We start from the raw sequence: 23,394 nt of genomic DNA, 5'->3' as shown, positions 1-23,394 counted from the left end.
CATTTGATTTAGGTTTGGTAGATATATAATGACTATTGCGTGGTGTTTTTGTATTTGGTCTGATAACGCATGACGAGGGAATTATTATCCTAGCTGGTGTTGCCACTATCCTTCAACTCTGACAGGCTTTGTAACATCACCAGGGCAAGCTCAGGCTTGCTCAGTCAGCCCTCCCAAGGTCTGAGGCACAAGGAAACACACACAAACACACAAACACACACACACACTCTCCTCCAATCACAGACAGATCCTGTCAGTGCCCAGCGACAAAATTACAGCACACATTTGATGGAGTGTGGCTCTTCAGACCAAGCAATCATCTTTTGCCTCCATCAGCTATTAAAGAGGCCTAGACCCTCCTACCAGCCTGACTGATCTCCAAAACCACACCAAGGAGTCACTTCTAACCCATTTGTCTCAACTCCCCCACACACTGTATTCACGATTCACATTCATGCCATTGGCACACTGAGTCTGTACACCAATGATGAAAGAAAGAGAAAGAGCTAGAGAGCGTTCACAGTCATCCCACTGCCACCAATATCATATCACAGCAAAATCACAGTCTACTTGAACAGAGCAATACTCAATCATGAGTCAGCAAAGCCAAAGGAACTGAATAATATTAAGAAATGCTATAGATAGAAGGAATGTAGTGTGGAAACCTACCAAAAAACAATTAGGCAACAACAAATTCAATCCGTTTTAGACAACTTCCTGGACAAAACTTTCCACTGTAATAGTGAAGGTGTAAACTTGGCAGTAGAAAACCTAAACAGTATATTTGACCTCTCAGCTTCCCTATCAAATCAAAAAGTGTCAAACAGAAAACTGAAGAAAATTAACAATGACTGAAATTGAGAAACCTATCCAAACAAAAACAGAGAGACACAGAAAACCTGAGTCTACGCCTTCACCATGGTGAATCACTAAAACAATAGAAAAATACACTACGGGAAAAGAAGGAACAGCACGTCAGAAATCAGCTCAATGTAATTGAAGAATCCATAGACTCTAACCACTTCTGGGAAAATTGGAAAACACAAAACAAACCAAAGAGTTATCTATCCAAAATGAGGATATTGGAGAAGTGGTTTACCCATACTTTGCCCTAAAATATATACTTCATGATAAAATACAAATCTTATAATCAACTATTAAAGACTACAGAACCCACTTGATCTCCAATTACACTGAATGAACACAGGACAAAATAAAAAACCCTCCAACCCAAAAAGGCCTTGGGTATAAATTATAAAATATACAGACCACAAATTCCAATTGCTCATACTTAAACTCTAACTCATCCTCAGCTCGGGCACTGGTCCCAATATTTGGAACCAAGACTGATCACCCAAATCCACAAAAGGGAAACAAATTTGACCCCAATAACTACCGTGGGAATTCATCACAGCAACCTTTGGAAATTCTCTGCATAACATTAACAGCAGACTCGTACATTCCCCATGAAAACATGTCAAATTGGCTTTTTACCAAATTACTGTACGACAGACCACGTATTCACCCTGCAACCCTAAATGACAACAAACAAAAACAGGCAAAGTCTTCTCATGCTGTGTATTTCAAAAAAGCCTTTGACTCAATTGGCGTGAGGGTCTAATATACAAATCGATGGAAAGTGGTGTTGGGAAAAACATGAAACATTAAAAATAATAAGATATACACAATAAAATACGAAGCGAGGGCCAGCCAATAGAGCATACAGGTCACCAGTGGTGGGTGGTATAGTGGGCTTTGTGGACAAAATGGATGGCACTGTGATAGACTGCATCCAATTGTGATAGTAGGTTTTGGAGGCTATTTTGAAATGACATCGCCGAAGTCGAGGACGGTAGGATAGTCAGTTTTAACGAGGTTATGTTGGCAGCATAAGTGAAGATGCTTTGTTGCGAAATAAGAAGCCGATCCTAGATTTAATTTTGGATTGGAGATGTTATGTGAGTCTGGAAGGAGAGTTTACAGCTAACCAGACACCTAGAGTTGTATTTTGTAGTTCTCAAACATATTCTAAGTCAGAACCGTCCAGAGTTGATGCTGGACGGGCGGGCAGGTGTTGGCAGCAATCGGTTGAAAGAGCCTGCATTTAGTTTTACTTGCATTAAGAGCAGTTGGAGGCACGGAAGGAGATTTGTATGGCATTGAAGCTCATCTGAGAGTTAGTTAAACTTCTTATGGCTGCGATCCCGTTAACGGATTGATATGGCAACAGCCAGTGAAAGTGCAGGGCGCCAAATTCAAACAACAGAAATCTCATAATTAAAATTCCTCAAACATACAAGTACTTATACCATTTAAAGGTAATATTTGTTTAATCCCACCAGTGTCCGATTTTAAAAAAGGCTTACAGCGAAACGCACCACAAACAATATTTAGCGTCCACCGCCAATCACACAAGAAAACACAGCCATTTTCCAACGCAAAGACAGGAGTCACAAAAAGCAGAAATAGAGATAAAATTAATCACTAACCTTTGATGGTCTTCATCAGATGACACTCATAGGYCTTCATGTTACACAATACATGCATGTTTTGTTCGGTAAAGTTCATATTTATATAAAAAAAATCTCAGTATACATTGGCGCGTTATGTTCAGTAGTTCCAAAAACATCCGGTGATTTTGCAGAGAGCCACATCAATTTCCAGAAATACTCATAATAAACGTTGATCAAAGATACAAGTGTTATACATGGAATTTTAGATCCACTTCTCCTTAATGCAACCGCTGTGCCAGATTTCAAAAAAGCTTTACAGAAAAAAGCAAACCATGCAATAATCTGAGGTCGGCGCTCAGAGCCCAATCAAGACAAAAGGATTTACGCCATATTGTGCAGTCAACAGAAGTCAGAAATAACATTATAAATATTCACTTACCTTTGATGATCTTCATCAGAATGCACTCCCGGGAATCCCAGTTCCACAATAAATGTTTGATTTGTTCGAAAATGTCCATCATTTATGTCCAAATAGCTATTTTTGTTAGAGCGTTTGGTAAACAAATCAAAACTCACGAAGCGCGTTCACTAGTTGCAGACGAAACGTCAAAAAGTTCCGTTACAGTCCGTAGAAACATGTCAAACGATGTATAGAATCAATCTTTAGGATGTTTTTAACATAAATCTTCAATAATGTTCCAACCGGAGAATTCCTTTGTCTTCAGAAAAAGCCAATGGAACGGGAACTACCTCTCATCTGAATGCGCGTGACCTGCTCCTGGCACTCTGCCAGACCTCTGACTCAATCCCCTCTCATTCAGCCCACCTTTACAGTAGAAGCCTCAAACAAGTTTCTAAAGACGGTTGACATCTAGTGGAAGCCTTAGGAAGTGCAACATGACCAATATCACACTGTATCTTCAATAGGGGCTGAGTTGAAAATCGACTAACCTCAAATTTCCCAGTTCCTGGTTGGATTTTTTCTCAGGTTTTTGCCTGCCATATGAGTTCTGTTATATTCACAGACATAATTCAAAAAGTTTTAGAAACTTCAGAGTATTTTCTATCAAAATATACTAATAATATGCATATATTAGCAACTGGGACTGAGGAGCAGGCAGTTTACTCTGGGCACCTCTGGGCATCTTATTCATCCAAGCTACTCAATACTGCCCCCAGCCATAAGAAGTTAACACAGTGTCCAAAGAAGGGCCAGAGGTATACAGAATGGTGTCGTCTGCGTAGAGGTGGATCAAAMAATCACCAGCAGCAAGAGCGACATCATTGATATATATGGAGAAAAGAGTCGGCCCGAGAATTCAACCCTGTGACACCCCCATAGAGACTGCCAGAGGTCCGGACAACAGGCCAGAGGCAGGGTAGAATAGATATAGGTCTGTAGCAGTTTGGGTCTAGAGTGTCTCCCCCTTTGAAGAAGAGGATGACCGCGGCAGCTTTCCAATCTTTGGGAATCTCAGACGATACGAAAGAGAGGTTGAACATGCTAGTAATAGGGGTTGCAACATTTTCGGCAGATCATTTTAGAAAGAGAGGGTCCAGATTGTCTAGCCCGGCTGTTTTGTAGGGGTCTAGATTTTGCAGCTCTTTCAGACCATCAGCTATCTGGATTTGGGTGAAGAAGAAGTGGGGGAGGTTTGGGCGAGTTGCTGTGGGGAGCGCAGGGCTGTTGACCGGGGTAGGGGTAGCCAGGTGGAAAGCATGGCCAGCCGTAGAATAATGCTTATTGAAATTCTCAATTATAGTGGATTTAATCGGTGGTAACAGTGTTTCCTAGCCTCAGTGCAATGGGATAGTAGACCTGGATAGTAAGACAGAACTCTGCAGGCTATCTCTGCAGTAGATTGCAACACCACCCCCTTTGGCAGTTCTATCTTGTCGGAAAATGTTATAGTTTGGGATGGAAATTTCAGGGCTTTTGGTGGTCTTCCTAAGCCAGGATTCAGACACGGCTAGGACATCCGGGTTGGCAGAGTGTGCTAAAGCAGTGAATAAAACAAACTTAGGGAGGAGGCTTCTAATGTTAAAACATGCATGAAACCAATGCTTTTACAGTTACAGAAGTCAACAAAAGAGAGCGCCTGGGGAGTAGGAGTGGAGCTAGGCACTGCAGGGCCTGGATTAACCTCTACATCACCAGAGGAACAGAGGAGGGGTAGGATGAGGGTACGGCTAAAGGCTATCAGGACTGGTCGTTTAGTGCATTCAGAGCAGAGAGTAAAATGAGCAGGTTTCTGGACACGATAGAATAGATTCAAGGCATAATGTACAGACAGAGGATGAGGATGTGGATACATTGGAGGTAAACCTAGGCATTGAGTAATGATGAGAGAGATATTGTCTCTAGAGACGTTTAAACCATGTGATGTCACCGCATATGTGGGAGGTGGAATTAAATGGTAGGTTAAAACCTGTTTAGGCCAGGGTGCCGCTAGCGGCACTCCTCCCACATTCCATTGAAAAGGCAGAGCGGCAAATTCAAAAAAAAGATTTGAAATATTTAACTTTCACACATTAACCTCTAACGAGCCTCTACCCCGGGTCCGGGAGCACCCCCCATCCCCCCACACACTGATTAGCATAGCTAGCATAGCTTCACAAGTAGATAGTAGCATCTACATATCATTAAATCACAAGTCCAAGACACCAGATGAAAGATACAGATCTTGTGAATAAAGCCACCATTTCAGATTTTTAAAATGTTTTACAGGGAAGACAAAATATGTAAATCTATAGCTAAACACGTTAGCAAAATACACCACTATTCTAACTCCATCAGTTTCTTACTCCTTCAGGTGCTATCACCAATTCGGCTCAACTAAGATATTGATATCCACTAACCAAGAAAAAACCTCTTCAGATGACAGTCTGATAACATATCATGGTATAGGATAGTTTTTGTTAGAAAAAAGTGCATATTTCAGGTAGAAATCACAGTTTACAATTGCACCGACCATCACAAATCGACTAGAATTACTAGATAGAGCAACGTGTATGACCAATTTACTCATCATAAAACATTTCATAAAAATAGACAAAGCATAGCAATGGAAAGACCCAGTTCTTGTGATTTCAGACCATATTTCAGATTTTCTAAGCGTTTTTCAGCGAAACACAATAAATCGATAAGTTAGCATACCACATGTGCAAACGTTACCAGAGCATCGATTCCAGCCAAAGAGCGCTATAACGTAATCACCGCCAAAAAATATTAATTTTTTCATTAACCTTCTCAGAATTCTTCCGATGACACTCCTGTAACATCATTTTACAATATACATATACAGTTTGTTCGAAAAGGTGCATATTTAGCCATACAAAACCGTGGTTACACAATAAAAATACTAGGAAATCAAGCCTCAATATGTCTGACGTCATCTATCAGAGTGATCTAGTTTAATTGAAAGCTAATCATATACTTGACTAAAAAATACAGGGTTGACAGCAATCGAAAGACAAATTAGTTCTAATGCAACCGCTGATTTACATTTTTAAAATTATCCTACTTTTCAATACAGGGTTGGCCAAGTGAAGCTATACCAAACAAAATGGCGAAATATGCGTTTAAAAAATTCGACAGAAACACGATTTATCATTATAAATATTGCTTACTTTGAGCTGTTCTTCCATCAGATTCTTGGGCAATGTATCCTTTCTATGTTATAAACGTCTTTTGGTCGATAGATGTCCTCTGTCCTTCGAAATATCCACTAACGATCGAACGGGACCCCAAAACGTGTCCAAACTTTCAGAGTGCACAACAAAGAAATTCCTCAAAATCGCACTAAACGGATATAAATTGCTATAAAACGGTTCAAATTAACTACATTATGATGTTTTTAACAACTATAACGACTGAAAACATGACCGGAGAAATATTGCTGGTTAGAAAACGATTTGGAACGAGGCAAGTCCGATGGCCTTCACGCTTCAGGCGCACGACGAGAAAGGGCGGTCCCAAACATTTTGTGGTTTTATAATGGCTGGGATTGTGCAATAGATTTCATTCAAAACGTGATGACGTACAGACACCCAGAGGAAGACGTAGGCAGTGTCGGTTTCTTCATAGCATTCACTGTCGCCTTAAAAACAGACCCCAGATCAGGGGTAAAAATTTCTGAAATCTGAACCCTGTCATGAAAAGTGCTGTAGAAATTGTTCTGTACCACTCAGAGACAAAATTCCAACTTCTATAGAAACTAAAAGTGTTTTCTATCCAATAATAACAATAATATGCATATTGTACGATCAAGAATTTAGCACGAGGCAGTTTAATTTGGAGACACAAATATGCTAATGCGAACAGCACCCCCTGTAGTTCCAAGAAGTTAACAAATCCAATACAGCATTTGAAAGATAAACATCTTGTCAATCCATCCAACATGTCCGATTTTTTAAATGTTTTACAGAGAAAACACCACATATATTTATGTTAGGTCACCACCAAATAAAAAAAGACAGACAGACATTTTCACAGCACAAGTAGGCTGCAGGTAGCATGCACAAGCCAACCTAACTAACCTAGAACCAACCTAAATAACCTAGAAAAAACTACCTCAGATGACAGTCCTATAACATGTTACACAATAAATCTATGTTTTGTTCAAAAAATTTTCATATTTTAGCTATAAATCAGTTTTACATTACTGCTACCATCATAGCCACCATCACAGCTACAGTCAGAAATCGCACGGCAGTAGCCAGAGAATACAGACACCAACTACCTAATTACACATCATAAAACATTTCAGACAAATATATGGTGGATAGCTAATGAAAGACACAATATCTTGTGAAATACCAATATTTCCGATTGTTGAAGTTTTTACAGCGAAAACACCACATATATTTATGTTAGTTCACCACCAAATACAAAAGACAGACAGACATTTTTCACAGCAACGGTAGCATGCAAGTAGCTAACCTAACTAACCTAGAACCAACCTAGAACCAACCTAAATAACCTAGAAAAAACTCCCTCAGATGACAGTCCTATAACATGTTACACAATAAATCTATGTTTTGTTCGAAAAATGTGCATATTTTAGCTATAAATCAGTTTTACATTACTGCTACCATCATAGCCACCATCACAGCTACAGTCAGAAATCGCACGGCAGTAGCCAGAGAATACAGACACCAACGTCAACTACTAATTACACATCATAAAACATTTCAAACAATATATGGTGGATAGCTAATGAAAGAATAAGATCTTGTGAACAGAGCCAATATTTCCGATTTTTGAAGTGTTTTACAGCGAAAACACAATATATCGTTATATTAGCTTACTACAATAGCTAGCACACAGCAGCATTGATTCTAGTCAAACGGTAGCATAGCACAGTTCGACAGATATATATGAAAAAGCATCCCAAATTGGGTCCTTATCTTTGTGGATCTTCCATCAGAATGTTCTCCAAGGGGTCCTTTGTTCAGAACCGACTTTATTTGGATCCATAACGAACGATTTCCCTCAGAATTAGCAAGCACACTGGCCGTGCGTTGCTAGCCTCTCGTTCTTGAACCAATTCTTGCGACGCATCACGTCTAAAGTCCAGAATAAATTTCAATAATATAATTAAACTATATTGAAAAACATACTTTAGGATGATATTGTGACATGTATCAAAGAAAATCGAAGCCAGAGATCATATTCACCTTAAAATGGTTCTTCCATGAGCCGAGTACAGTTCCTACTTCGCGCCCAGGAAAAAAAAGAAAGTGCGCACGTCTCAGTCCAAGAGGTTGTGTTCAGTCCCTGATCGAGATAATCAACTGATTTCAGCTCTCACTTCCGCATGACACCCAGGCGAAGGCGTATGAGTGTTTCACAGTCATAAGTGACATGCCCTTTTATAGACAAGCTCCTGAAGAGAGAGTTCGCTTTTGGAAATCTCACTTCCGGTTAGGAAATGGTCTGTAAAAGGAGTTCTGTTTCACTTAGAGAAATAATTCAAACGTTTTTAGAAACTAGAGACTGTTTTCTATCCAATAGTAATAATAATATGCATATTGTACGAGCAAGAATTGAGTACGAGGCCGTTTAAAAATCATACGATTTTCCCCAAAAGTGAAAATAGCACCCCCTGGTCCCCAACAGGTTAAGGCATATTGAGCAGAGCTATAGACTCTACAGTGAAATAAGACAATAATCACTAACCAGGACAGTAATGGACAAGGCATATTGATATTAGGGAGAGGCATGCGTAGCCGGGTGATCAATAGGGGTCCAGTGAGTGGTTGGGCTGGCAGGAGACATGGCGATTCAGACAGCTAGCAGGCTGGGGCTAACAAGCTAGCAGGCTGGGGCTAGCAAGCTAGCAGAAGGGCCTTAGAGGGACGTCTCGACGGAGGAAAGTCTGTTTTGGCCTCCGCGTGCGGTGACATTGATAGACCAGTCGTGATGGATTAGTACGGTTCGTGATGTAGAGGCCAGTTTAGTACCCCCTCGAGCAGATTACGTTGTAGTCCAGTCGTAAAGGATCGGCGGGGTTCCGTGCCCCGTACCGGCAGTAAAAGGGGTCCGGGTATTGTAGCCCAGGAGTGGCTGATGGGCCACTTTTAGCTAGCCGGGAGAAAGGGCCTGGAATGGGCTAGCTCCAGGCTAATTGGTGCTTGCTCCGGGACCGATGTTAGCCAGTACTCGGATAGCAGCTAGCTAGCTGCGAAGATCCAGGTGAAAATGTCCAGAGCTTGCGGTAGGAATCCAGGGATATGGAGAGAAAATATGTCCGCTATGCTCTGGTTTGAGTAGCGTTGTACAAACTGGCGAGAGCTTTCCGAGTTTAAGGTTAGCTGATGACCGCTAGCAGTGGTTAGCTGACTAGTAGCTAGTAGCTAGTGAGCTGGCTTGTTTCTGTTGCGGGATTCCGAATACGAGGTGAATAATACTTTAGAAAAAAACAGATCCGCACCACATTGGGCGAGTGTTTTGAAGTTGAGTTTGAAAAAAAAAAAAAGATATGCGAAGAAAATATTAAAAAGATATATACACGGGACAAGGCGAGGACAAAAGACATCTGACTGCTTCGCCATCTGCCAAATGTATGACCATATTAAAGACACATATTTCCCTCAGATTACACAGATCCACAAAGAATTCGAAAACAAATCCAATTTTGATAAACTCCCATATCTACTGGGTGAAATACCACAGTGTGCCATCACAGCAGCAATATTTGTGACCTGTTGCCACAAGAAAAGGGGAACCAGTGAAGAACAAACACCATTGTACATACAGCCCATATTTATGTTTATTTATTTTCCCTTTTGTACTTTAACTATTTGCACATCGTTACAACACTTTATATTGACATAATATGCAATGTGAAATGTCTTTATTCTTTTGGAACTTCTGTGAGTGTATTGTTTACTGTTAATTTCACTTTTGTTTATGATCTATTTCACTTGCTTTGGCAATGTTAACATATGTTTCCCATGCCAATAAAGCCCTTGAATTGAGCGAGAGAGAGAGGTATTCATGTCCTTGGATACGTTAGAATGTGCACTCACTTCAGCCTAAGCAATCTGTTGGCAGATTGTAAAGATAGGAAAAGTTGTCCGAAGCAGGACTGCATCCTCCTAGTTAATTTACTTACAACCAAAACCAGTTGTTTTCCCAATGGCTATAAAACCAAAACTAAGTACAAGATTTGGAAGAACATTGCACCAACAAGTAGCAATTTCTTCATCCATTGTCTCTTACAAGTTTAGAGCTGCACATTTGCAGTCCAACATTTTTCCTGCCCTTTGAAGAGTACCATTCACTCACAATCAGCATGTAAAACCAATAGCCACACCATCCTATCCTCCATTTTACATCCACCAGACACAACAAGTGTGGCCTGAATCTTTACCTCCGACCCAGACATCCACCACCCTTTACAGCTCACAATGGGTCAGCCCAGTGAATGAAGCTGCCAGGAGCCCACAGCGGCTCGGGCTACAGCTGGGTAGAGGGTCTTCCCAGGCAGCCATTGTGATGGTAAGTGAGGTCTGAATGGACGAGCAGGAGACATAAAACAGATGAACAGATAAGGGGGAGGAGAAGAGAGGTATAGAGGGAGTTGAGACAACAAACAACCACTTCAGAGATAGATCAGATAGGTTGGATAGTTCCCCTGACCACTGACCTAAGGGTTCTCTGCTCGTGGTTTTTGAGGTTGGGGAAGTGATCTGGGTTGAGGTAAATACAAGTTTATTACAATGTTTTGGACGGTTTGTTTAAAAACAGAGACAGAAAGAGTGTGCCTGCTATTTAAGCTGTACTGGGACACAAAGGCAATAAACAAAGAGCTTTTCAAGGCATCAGGAAGTAAAGGGTTAAAACCTGCTCTATAATCCTAAACCATTAAACCACTCAGAGAAACGTGACGTCAGTGAGATAATCAGTAAAATAATCAAGTGTGTGTATGTTGGGTTGGGGGTGGAGAGGGGCATGCGTGTGTACCAATGACTGTATATACATATGAATGGACAAAGACATCAATCACATAACACCATTCAGTCCTGTATGAAAACTCTGCATTGAAGCCAAATTAAATCGTTAAGATTGCTTCTCATGGAGACATAACATGTGCAGTTTGAGCTACTCTAGGAACAACAAACTAACATGGTCCAAGCACATCAAGACAGTCGTGAAGAGTGCACGACAAAACCAATTCCCCCTCAGGAGACTGAAAAGATTTGGCATGGGTCCTCAGATCCTCAAAAGGTTTTACAGCTGCACCATCGAGAGCATCCTGACGGGTTGCATCACTGCCTGGTAAGGCAACTGCTCGGCCTCTGACCGCAAGGCACTACAGAGGGTAGTGCGTACGGCGCAGTACATCAACGGGGCCAAGCTTCCTGCCATCCAGGACCTCTATACCAGGCAGAGGAAGGTCCTAAAAATTTACTCCAGCCACCCTAGTCATAGATTGTTCTTTCTGCTACCGCACGGCAAGCGGTCCCAGAGTGCCAAGTCTAGGTCCAAGAGGCTTCCAAACAGCTTCTACCCCCAAGCCATAAGACTTCTGAACAGCTAATCAAATGGCCACCAAGACTATTTGCACCCCCCCCTGAATGTACACAATTACCTCAATTACCGTAACACTGGTGCCCCCGCACATTGACTGAACCGGTACCCCCTGTATATGGCCCCGCTATTGTTATTTACTGCTGCGCCTTAATTATTAGTTTTTCTTACCTCTTACTTTTAGGCATTTTCTTAAAACTGCATTGTTGTCGATTGTATTCTGCGAATGTGGCAAATTCAATTTGATTTGATTTAAAGTGACGTTGCAGGCTCTCAGTGCTGTCCCCTCTTATTGAGTAACTCACGGGGGGCTGCTTTGTTAGACTTCAGTGCGGCTTTTGACATTATCGATCATAGACTGCTGCTGGAAAAACTTGTGTTATGGCTTTACACCCCCTGCTATATTGTGGATAAAGAGTTACCCTGTCTAACAGAACAAAGAGGGTGTTCTTTAATGGAAGCCTCTCCCACATAATCCAGGTAGAATCAGGAATTCCCCATGGCAGCTGTCTAGGCCCCTTACTTTTTTCAATCTTTATGCCACTGGCTTTGAGTAAAGCCAGTGTGTCTATGTATGTGGATGACTCAACACTATACACGTCAGCTACTACAGCGACTGAGATTAATGCAACACTTAACAAAGGGCTGCAGTTAGTTTCAGAATGGGTGGCAAGGAATAAGTTAGTGCTAAATATTTCAGAAACTAAAGCATTGTATTTGGGACAAATCATTCACTTACCCCTAAACCTCAACTAAATCTTGTAATGAATAATTTGGAAATTGAGCAAGTTGAGATGACTAAACTCCTGGGAGTAACCTTGGACTGTAAACTGTCATGGTCAATAACAGATTGATACAACAGTAGCTAAGATGGGGAGAAGTCTGTCCATAATAAAGCGTTGCTCTGCCCTAAAAGCACTAACAACAAGGCAGGTCCTACAGGCCCTAGTTTTGTCGCACCTGGACTACTGTTCAGTCGTGTGGTCAGGCGCCACAAAGAGGGACTTAGGAAAATTATATTTGGCTCAGAACAGGGCAGCACAGCTGGCCCTTAAAATTACACGGGGAGCTAACATTATTGATATGCATATCAATCTCTCATGGCTCAAAGTAGAGGAGAGATTGACTTCATCACTACTTGTTTTTGTAAGAAGTCTTGACAAGCTGAATGCACTGAGCTGTCTGTTTAAACTACTAGCACACAGCTCAGACACCCATGCATACCGTGGCTTGCAAAAGTATTCACCCCCCTTGGCATTTTTCCTATTTTGTTGCCTTACAACCTGGAATTAAAATAGATTTTTGGGGGGTTGTATCATTTGATTTACACAACATGCCTATCAATTTGAAGATGCAAAATAGTTTTTTTTGTGAAACAAACAAGAAATAAGACAAAAAAACTGTAAACTTGAGCGTGCACAACTATTCATAACCCCCCCCACCCAAGTCAATACCTTGTAGGGCCACCTTTTGCAGCAATTACAGCTGCAAGTCTCTTGGGGTATGTCTCTATAAGCTTGGCACATCTAGCCACTGGGATATTTGCCCATTCTTCAAGGCAAAACTGCTCCAGTTCCTTCAAGTTGGATGGGTTCCGCTGGTGTACAGCAATCTTTAAGTCATACCACAGATTCTCAATTGGATTGAGGTCTGGGCTTTTACTAGGCCATTCCAAGACATTTAAATGATTCCCCTTAAACCACTCAAGTGCTGCTTTAGCAGTATGGGTCAGCAGGGTCATTGTCCTCCTGGAAGGTGAACCTCTGTCCCAAGCTCAAATCTCTGGAAGACTGAAACAGGTTTCCCTCAAGAATTTCCCTGTATTTAGAGCCATCCATCATTCCTTCAATTCTGACCAGTTTCTCAGTCCCTGCAAAGGAAAAACACCCCCACTGCATGATGCTGCCATCACCATGCTTCACTGTGGGTGAAGTGGTCTGCCTACCCATGTGAGAGACGCAGACTCGGTCTCAACCTTTAAGTCTTTACTGAAGACTCATCTCTTCAGTAGGTCATATGATTGAGTGTAGTCTGGCCCAGGAGTGTGAAGGTGAACGTAAAGGCTCTGGAGCAACGAACCGCCCTTGCTGTCTCTGCCTGGCCGGTTCCCCTCTCTCCACTGGGATTCTCTGCCTCTAACCCTATTACACAGGCTGAGTCACTGGCTTACTGGTGCTCTTCCATGCCGTCCCTAGGAAGGGTGCGTCACTTGAGTGGGTTGAGTCACTGACGTGGTTTCCTGTCTGGGTTGGCGTCCCCCTTGGGTTGTGCCGTGGCGGGATCTTTGTGGGCTATACTCGGCTTTGTCTCAGGAATGGTAAGTTGGTGGTTGAAGAAATCCTCTGTGGTGTGGGGGCTGTGCTTTGGCAAAGTGGGTGGGGTTATATCGCTGTTTGGCCCTGTCCGGGGTAATCATGATGGGGCCACAGTGTCTCCTGACCCTCCTGTCTCAGCCTCCAGTATTTATGCTGCAGTAGTTTATGTGTCGGGGGGCTAGGGCCAGTCTGTTATATCAGGAGTATTTCTCCTGTCTTATCCGGTGTCCTGTGTGAATTTAAGTATGCTCTCTCTAATTTCTCTTTTCTCTCTTCTTTCTCTCTCTCTGAGGACTGAGCCCTAGGACCATGCCTCAGGACTACCTGGCATGATGACTCCTTGCTGTCCCCAGTCCACCTGGCCGTGCTGCTGCTCCATTTTCAACTGTTCTGCCTGCGGCTATGGAACCCTGACCTGTTCACCGGACGTGCTACCTGTCCCAGACCTGCTGTTTTCAACTCTCTAGAGACCGAAGGAGCGGTAGAGATACTCTGAATGATCGGCTATGAAAAGCCAACTGACATTTACTCCTGAGGTGCTGACTTGTTGCACCCTCGACAACTACTGTGATTACTATTATTTGACCATGCTGGTCATCTATGAACATTTGAACATCTTGGCCATGTTCTGTTATAATCTCCACCCGGCACAGCCGGAAGAGGACTGGCCGCCCCTCATAGCCTGGTTCCTCTCCAGGTTTCGGTCTTTCTAGGGAGTTTTTCCTAGCCACCGTGCTTCTACACCTGCATTGCTTGCTGTTTGGGGTTTTAGGCTGTGTTTCTGTACACTTTGATATATCAGCTGATGTAAGAAGAGCTATATAAATACATTTGATTTGTGGGGATGATTGATGTTCTCGGGGTGATGAGAGGTGTTGGGTTTGTGCCAGACATAGCGTTTTCCTTGATGGCCAAAAAGCTCAATTTTAGTCTCATCTGACCAGAGTATCTTCTTCCATATGTTTGGGGAGTCTCCCACATGCATTTTGGCGAACACCAAACGTGTTTGATKATTTTTTTCTTTAACCTTTTCACACGTACCAACACACAGGTGTGATCATTCTGCAGTGGTCCCTGTAGCGTACGATCAAACCAGTGTGATTAGAACACTTATTTAGAATGCTTATTTTGGACAGCCAGTTTCGAATGACGCAACAGTCAGCATTTGAGAGAACATTCTAACATCACATGCATAAAACTCATGCAGGTGCGACCGTTAGAGATATTTGGAACTCACATATGAAAAAAAGCAATGGCTTTTTTCTGGACACTCTTCTGTAAAGCCCAGCTCTGAATAGTGTACTGCCTAAAGTGGTCCTATGGACAGATACTCCAATCTCCTCTGTGGAGCTTTGCAGCGCCTTCAGGGTTATCGTTGGTCTCTCTGTTGCCTCTCTGATTAATGCCCTCCTTGCCTGGTCCGTGAGTTTTGGTGGGCGGCCCTCTCCTGGCAGGTTTGTTGTGGTGCTATATTCTTTCAATTTTTTTTATAATGGATTTATTGGTGCTCCGTGGGATGTTCAAAGTTTCAGGTATTTTTTTWAAATAACTTCTCCACAACTTTGTTCCTGACCTGTTTGGAGAGCTCCTTGGTCTTCATGGTGCCGCTTGCTTGGTGGTGCCCCTTGCTTTGTGGTGTTGCAGACGCTGGGGCCTTTCAGAACAGGTGTATATAAACTGAGATCATGTGACAGATCATGTGACACTAAGATTGCACACAGGTGGACTTTATTTAGCTAATTATGTGACTTCTGAAGGTAATTGGTTCCACCAGATCTTATTTAAGGGCTTCATAGCAAAGGGGGTGAATACATACAAATGCACCACTTTTTCATTTATTTACTTATTTGTTGTAATTTTTTTAAACAAGTTATTTTTTTAATTTCACTTCACCAATTTGGACTATTTTGTGTATATCCATTACATGGAATCCAAATAAAAATACATTTAAATGACAGATTGTAATGCAACAAAATAGGAAAAACGCTAAGGGGGATGAATACTTTTGCAAGGCACTGTACCCCACAAGACATGCCACCAGAGGTCTCTTCACAGTCCTCAAGTCCAAAACAGACTATGGGAGGCGCACAGTACTATATAGAGCCATGACTACACGGAACTCTATCCCACATCAGGTAACTGATGCAAGCAATAGAATCAGATTTTTAAAAACGGGTAAAAAATAACGCTTGTGGAACAACAGTGACTGTGAAGAGACACACACAAAGGTACAGATACATGCATACGCACACAAGCACTATCACACGCACTCTAGCACATGTACATTGTAATATTGTTGTATGGTGGTACTTTTCATTTTGTAGATATGTTGTGGTGTAACAATGGGGGTACCACAGGGTTCAATTCTCCGGCCGACTCTTTTCTCTGTATATATCAACGATGTTGCTCTTGCTGCGGGTGATTCCCTGATCCACCTCTATGCAGACGACACCATTCTGTATACATCTGGCCCTTCTTTGGACACTGTGTTAACTAACCTCCAAACAAGCTTCAATGCCATGCAACACTCCTTCCGTGGCCTCCAACTGCTCTTAAACGCTAGTAAAATCAAATGCATGCTTTTCAACCGATCGTTGCGCGCACCCGCCCCCCCCTGACCAGCATCACTACTCTGAACGGTTCAGACCTAGAATTCGTGGACAACTACAAATACCTAGGAGTCTGGCTAGACTGTAAACTCTCCTTCCAGACTCATATCAAACATCTCCAGACCCACTGGCTCCAGGTCATCTATAAGTCTCTGCTAGGTAAAGCTCCGCCTTATCTCAGCTCACTGGTCACGATAACAACACCCACCCGTAGCACGCGCTCCAGAAGGTATATCTCACTGGTCATCCCCAAAGCCAACACCCCCTTTGGCCGCCTCTCCTTCCAGTTCTCTGCTGCCAATGACTGGAACGAATTGCAAAAATCGCTGAAGCTGGAGACTTACATTTCCCTCACTAACTTTAAACATCAGCTATCTGAGCAGCTAACCGATCGCTGCAGCTGTACATAGTCCATCTGTAAATAGCCTACCCAATCTACCTACCTCATTCATCCCCATATAGTTTTTATTTACTTTGCTGCTCTTTTGCACACCAGTATCACTACTTACACACCATCATCTGCTCATCATCATCTGCTCATCTATCACTCCAGTGTTAATCTGCTAAATTGTAATTACTTTGCTACTATGGCCTATTTATTGCCTTACCTCCTCATGCTATTTGCAGACACTGTATATAGACTTTCTTTTTTTCTATTGTGTTATTGACTGTACGCTTGTTTATCCCATGTGTAACTCTGTGTTGTTGTTTCTGTCGCACTGCTTTGCTTTATCTTGGCCAGGTCGCAGTTGTAAATGACAACTTGTTCTCAACTAGCCTACCTGGTTAAATAAAGGTGACTTTTTTTTTTTTTAAACAATGTTATATGATATATTGTTTTATCTTTAGTTTACATGTAATGTAAATGCCATAATGTGTTTGGACCCCAGGAAGAGTAGCTGCTGCCTTGGCAGGAACTAATGGGGATCCCTAATAAATACAAAAATGTTGAAGACCAACGAGGGTACTGCAGGCTGCCATTGGCAATTAAACTTGTTCTGTGTACGATTTTAAAATATTCGGTTCAAGGACATACTGGGCATCTGGTGTATTAGAAACAATTCGGTACCATGATTGTCTTCAATTTTTGGTTTTTATTAACACTAAGATTGACCATGAAGATTGCACATTTCCATTCACTATAATGGAGGATRCTGTTTCCTGCTAACATTGCCTGCAGTACCACGGTCGGGCTTGAACTTCCGTGGCGTCTATGAAAGGTGGCAGTCGTTCTCCCCTGGTATGGTCACAGCGACAGACTCCTCTTTTCCTCCTTTCCACAGCTGTTCCCCTTTCTCCGAGTACTGCTTAAGTACTGCTTCAGTACTGCTTCAGTACTGCTTCAACACAAAATGACACATTTTCACCAGTGTCCTACTCTCCTCTGGCACACACCAGTGTCCTACTCTCCTCTGGCACTCACTGAACCCTCAACACACACACACACATATACCATAAGTCAAATCCAAATCTCTCTGACATGACCTTTGTCTCTTTTCATTGCTGTATCCTTTATTTTCTCTCTTCTCTCTTGTCTCTGGGGGCTGTAGGGGTCTTTGTCTCAGGGCTGTGGCGGTCTTTTGTCTCTGGGGCTGTAGGGTCTTTGTCTCAGGGGGCTGTAGGGGTCTTTGTCTCTGGGGACTGTAGGGGGTCTTTTGTCTTCAGGGGGCTGTAGGGGTCTTTGTCTCTGGGGCTGTAGGGGTCTTTGTCTCTGGGGGCTGATAGGAGTCTTTGGTCTCTGGGGGCTGTAGGGGTCTTTGTCTCAGGGGGCTGTAGGGGTCTTTGTCTCTGGGGGCTGTAGGGGTCTTTGTCTCTGGGGGCTGTAGGGGTCTTTGTCTCTGGGGCTGTAGGAGTCTTTGTCTCGTGGGGCTGTAGGGGTCTTTGTCTCTGGGGCTGTAGGAGTCTTTGCTCTGGCTGTAGGGGTTTGTCTGTGGGGCTGTAGGTGGTCTTTGTCTCTTGGGGGCTGTAGGGGTTCTTTGTCTCTGGAGGTTGTAGGGTCTTTGACTCTGGGGACTGTAGGGGTCTTTGCTCAGGGGGCTGTAGGGGTCTTTGTCTCTGGGGACTGTAGGGGTCTTGTCTCTGGGCGTACTCTTTGTCTCTGGGGACTGTAGGGGTCTTTGTCTCTGGGGACTGTAGGGTCTTTGTCTCTGGGGCTGTAGGGGTCTTGTTCTCTGGGGGCTGTAGGGGTCTTTGTCTCTGGGGGCTGTGTAGGGGTCTTTGTCTCTGGGGCTGTAGGGGTCTTTGTCTCTGGGGGCTGTAGGAGTCTTTGTCTCGGGGGCTGTAGGAGTCTTTGTCTCTGGGGGCTGTAGGGTCTTTGTCCTGGGGGCTGTAGGGGTCTTTGTCTCTGGGGCTGTAGGGGTCTTTGTCTCTGGGGGGCTGTAGGAGTCTTTGTCTTCTGGGGACTGTAGGGGTCTTTGTCTCTGGGGACTGTAGGAGTCTTTGACTCTCGGGGGCTGTAGGGGTCTTTGTCTCTGGGGGCTGTAGGAGTCTTTGACTCTGGGGCTGTAGGGGTCTTTGTCTCTGGGGACTGTAGGGGTCTTTGTCTCTTGGGGCTGTAGGGGTCTTTGTCTCTGGGGGCTGTAGGGTCTTTGTCTTGGGGGCTGTAGGGGTCTTTGTCTCTGGGGGCTGTAGGTTTGTCTCTGGGGGGCTGTAGGGTCTTTGCTCTGGGGGCTGTAGGGGTCTTTGTCTCTGGGGACTGTAGGGGTCTTTGTCTCTGGGGACTGTAGGGGTCTTTGTCTCTGGGACTGAGGGGTCTTTTGTCTCTGGGACTGTAGGGGTCTTTGTCTCTGGGGGCTGTAGGGGTCTTTGTCTCTGGGGGACTGTAGGGGTCTTGTTTTGTCTCTGGGGACTGTAGGCGGTCTTTGTCTCTGGGGACTGTAGGGGTCTTTGTCTCTGGCGGACTGTAGGGTCTTTGGTCTCTGGGACTGTAGGGGTCTGTCTCTGGGGACTGTAGGGGTCTTTGTCGGGGGCTGTAGGGGTCTTTGTCTCTGGGGGCTTGTAGGGGTCTTTGTCTCTGAGGCTGTAGGGGTCTTTGTCTCTGGGGACTGTAGGGTCTTTGTCTCTGGGGCTGTAGGGGTCTTTGTCTTTCTGGGGGCTGTAGGGGGTCTTTGTCTCTGGGGGACTTGTAGGGTCTTTGTCTCTGGGGACTGTAGCGGTCCTTTGTCTCTGGGGGCTGTAGGGGTCTTTGTCTCTGGGGGCTTAGGAGTCTTTGTCTCTGGGCTGTAGGAGTCTTTCTGGGGACTGTAGGGGTCTTTGTCTCTTGGGGGCTGTAGGGGGTCTTTGTCTCTGGGGGGATTAGGGTCTTTGTCTCTGGGGGCTGTAGGGTCTTTCGTCTCTGGGGGCTGTAGGAGGTCTTTGTCCTCTGGGGACTGTAGGGGTCTTTGTCTCTGGGGACTGTAGGAGTCTTTGACTCTGGGGGCTGTGGGGTCTTTTGTCTCTGGGGGCGTAGAGCGTCTTTGCTCTGGGGGCTGAATGTCGTGGTCTTTGCTCTGGGGACGTAGTGCGGCACGTCTTGTTCGTGACTGTGGCTGTAGTGGGTCTTTGTCTCTGGGTGGCGGCTAGAGTCTTGTCTCTGGGGCTTGGCAGTCTGTTCTCTGTAGGCTTCTCTGGGGCTGTAAGGGTCTCTGTTCTGGCGTTGGGGGGTCTCTGTCATGGGGGTCTTTAGGGTGTCTTGCTCTGGGGCTGTAGAGTTCTTTGGCTCTTGGGCTGTAGGGTCTTTGTTCTCTCGGGACTGTAAGCTTGATTGACAGGGCTGTCTGGTTGAGTGGCTCTGGGGGCTGCTAGGGGTACTTTGTCTTCTGGGGTACTGTAGAGGGTCTTTGGTCTCTGGGGCTTTGTAGGGTCTTTGTCTCTTGGGGACTGCTAGGGGGGTCTTTTGTCTCTGGGCGTGCTGTAGGGGGTCTTTGTCTCTGGGGGTCTGTTAGAGGCGGTCTTTGTCTCTGGGGGCTGTAGAGGTCTTTTACTCTGGGCTGTAGGGGCGTCTTTTGTCTCTCGGGACTGTAGGGGTCTCTTTGTCTGCTGGGGACATGTAGCTTGGTCTGGATGTAGGTTTTGTCTCTGGACTTTAGGTATCTTTGTCTAACTGGGGGCTGTAGGGTCTTTGTCTCTGGGCTGTTTTGTAGGCGGGCTCTTTGATTCTCTGCGGCTGGTCAGGGAATTCTTGTCTCTGGGACTGTTAGGGTCTTTGTCTCTGGGGACTGTTTAGGAAACGGACTTTGTTGTCTAGACGTAGCGCGGTCGTGTTTGGGACTGTAGGGGGGTCTGTTAGTCTCTGGGGACGTGGTGAGGGTCTTTGTCTCTGGGGGCCTGTAGGAGTCTTTGTCTTGGCTGTAGGGGCGTCTTAGCGTGGAATCTTTTGTGCGTCGTGGGGACTGTAGGGTTCTTTAGTCTCTGGGGCGCTGTAGCAGGTCTTTGTCTCTGGGGGGCTGTTAGGGGTCTTTGTCTCTGGGGACTGTAGGTGGTCTTTGTCTATGGGGGCGGTACGGGAGTCTTTGTCTCTGCGGGGACTGCGTTAGGGCTCTTTGATACTCTGGGGGCACTGTAGGGGTCTTTGTCTTCTGGGGCTGTTAAGGGGTCTTTGTCTCTGGGGGCTTGTAGGCGGGTCTTTGTCTCTGGGGCGGACTGTAGGGTCTTTTGCTCTGGGAGGCATAGGCTTGTGGGGTCTGTAGTGGTCTTTCTCGCGTATGGCTTGTCCTGGGGCTGTATCGGGTCTTTGTCTTCTGGGCTTAAGGGTCTTTGTCTCTGGGGCTGTAAGCTTGTCTGGGGCTGTGGGTCTTTTGTCTACTGGTACTTGGTTCTGGGACTTCTCGTGGGCTGTTATGTAGGTGTTGCTGGGGCTTGGGTCGAAAAATCATGTCCCCATTCTCATCTGCCTTACCATAGTGGGACTCCAATCAAGTTGTTAGAAAATCTCAGAGGATGATCAATGGAAACAGGATTGCACCTTGAGCTCAATTTTGAGTCTTCATAGGCAAAGGGATTCTGTATATGTAAATATAAGAATAATTTCTGTTTTAAAATTAATTTAATTTTGCAAAAAAAATCTAAAAAACCTATTTTCACTTTATCATTTATGGGGTGATTGTGTGTAGATTGATGAGGACATTTGTTTTATTTAATCAATTTTAGAATAAGGCTGTAACGTAACAAAATTTGGGAAAAGTCAAGTGGTCTGAATACTTTCCGAATGTACTTTATGTCCTGTGGATAACTGAGGTTGTGTCTATCTGCTTGGTTTGCCAGACAAATAGTGGTAGCTACTGGGAGATGTCCTCCATGGTATGCACACTGAATACATACTCCATATTCTGAAAATGTTATCCTGGTCTGTAGTCTATTGAATATTTTTTTTTTTCAATCACTGACATTATCCTGTGTCACCTAAGAGCATAGTGTCAAAAAGAGAAATATTTATATAAATTCAAAACACAAGTTTAAACTTTTTATGAACCATTAACAGTTATAGATAACACCAGTAGTCTCTTGGTCTTGAATGAACCATTAACATTTATAGATAACACCTGTAGTCTCTTGGTCTTTATGAACCATTAACATTTCCAGATAACACCAGTAGTCTCTTGGTCTTTTATGAACCATTAACATTTCCAGATAACACCAGTAGTCTCCTTGGTCTTTTATGAACCATTAACATTTCCAGATAACACCATAGTCTCTTGGTCTTTTATGAACGATGAACATTTCCATATAACACCAGTAGTCTCTTGTCTTTTATGAACCTTACATTTCCATACCTTAGTTCCTCTTGGTCTTGAATGAACCATTAACATTTATAGATAACACCTGTAGTCTCTTTGGTCTTTTATGAACCATTAACACTCTCCATATATAACACCATTAGTTTATTGGTCTTTTATGAACCATTAACATTTATGATACCAATCCAGTAGTCTCTTGGTCTTTTATGAACCATTAACACTTCCAGATAACACCAGTAGTTTCTTGGTCTTTTATGAACCATTAACACTTCCAGATAACACCAGTAGTCTCTCATAAATCACTGAAATGCAATGAGGCCTCTCATTGATCATAATGTCACCATTTCAATTTTATCGTCTATTTCGTTTCACCTTTTCATCAAATAAAAGCTTGACCTTTGTCACTGTGACATACCCCCAAATGAGAGATCAAAAATCTGTTCAAACACAGCTCAGACTCTGGGCTTATTTACCTAGCTGGGACACACACACATACACGAGCGTGCACACACGTACACACACATATGCACGAACACACACACATACACACACACACACAGGTCCAGTTTGTGGGTTGTGGGTGGATGTTAAACTTCTCTCCCTCTGTCCCGGGGGAAACTGATATTAATTGGCAATGTGGGAGGCCGAGGGTGTTTAATGACACATGATTACTGTAGAGTGGGATCCTGTAATTACCACCGCTAATTAATTCACACCCCTCACCCCTGATGTGTACTGGACCAAATCACTGATACACAGAGAGACCAAATCACTGATACACAGAGAAAGACCAAATATCTGATACACAGAGAGACCAAATCACTGATACACAGAGAGGGATCAAATCACTGATACACAGAGAGGGATCAAATCACTGATACACAGAGAGGGATCAAATCACTGATACACAGAGAGGGATCAAATCACTGATACAAAGCGAGGGGGACGTGGAGGAATAGGTGCCACTGCTGAAACTGGTGTCCTTCTGATTTTTGATGTCATGTTTTTTCTGTTTCAGAGAACAAAGATGGAATGATTAGAATGAAAACACTTCAGGGTTTAGAGCTAGTTCATTTTTCATCTCTCCGGACAGATCTCTGGAAAACTGTGTTACGTGTCTGCACTAAAAACCTCTGTCTCTCATCGTCTCTACTGGGCAGACTGGACACACACACACACACACACAGGCTCAGCAGTGTTCTGTCATACACTATAGTAGGATGGCATTGGTGGACAGAGTTAACATTCCCCACATATCCCCTTTTC

The 23,394-nt window shown here is 43.8% G+C and overlaps 1 protein-coding gene across 1 annotated transcript; it reads right to left on the bottom strand.

The window, feature by feature from the left end:
• Positions 1 to 18,022: 18,022 nt before the first annotated feature.
• LOC139029209 (proteoglycan 4-like) lies at positions 18,023 to 21,267 on the bottom strand. Its single transcript, XM_070448717.1, has 4 exons — positions 21,204 to 21,267; positions 20,897 to 21,051; positions 19,656 to 20,330; positions 18,023 to 19,579 (listed from the first exon to the last, which is right to left on the bottom strand). The coding sequence occupies exons 1-4, from the start codon at positions 21,265 to 21,267 to the stop codon at positions 18,023 to 18,025; spliced, it is 2,451 nt and encodes an 816-aa protein (XP_070304818.1).
• Positions 21,268 to 23,394: the final 2,127 nt, after the last annotated feature.

This window comes from Salvelinus sp. IW2-2015, linkage group LG18 (assembly GCF_002910315.2).
Source record: "Salvelinus sp. IW2-2015 linkage group LG18, ASM291031v2, whole genome shotgun sequence".
NCBI classification, from domain to species: Eukaryota; Metazoa; Chordata; class Actinopteri; order Salmoniformes; family Salmonidae; genus Salvelinus; species Salvelinus sp. IW2-2015.
This window is presented reverse-complemented; position numbering and strand designations above follow the sequence as displayed.

Coding starts and splice junctions, on each gene's coding strand:
- LOC139029209 (XM_070448717.1), bottom strand. CDS start 21,267: ATGATTTTTCGACCCAAGCCCCAGCAACACCTACATAACAGCCCACGA. Junction 21,052..21,203: donor ACGAGAAGTCCCAGAACCAA/GTACCAGTAGAC, acceptor TATGCCTCCCAG/AGCAAAAGACCCTACAGTCC. Junction 19,580..19,655: donor AAGAGACAAAGACCCCTACA/GTCCCCAGAAAG, acceptor TACAGCCCCCAG/AGACAAAGGACCGCTACAGT.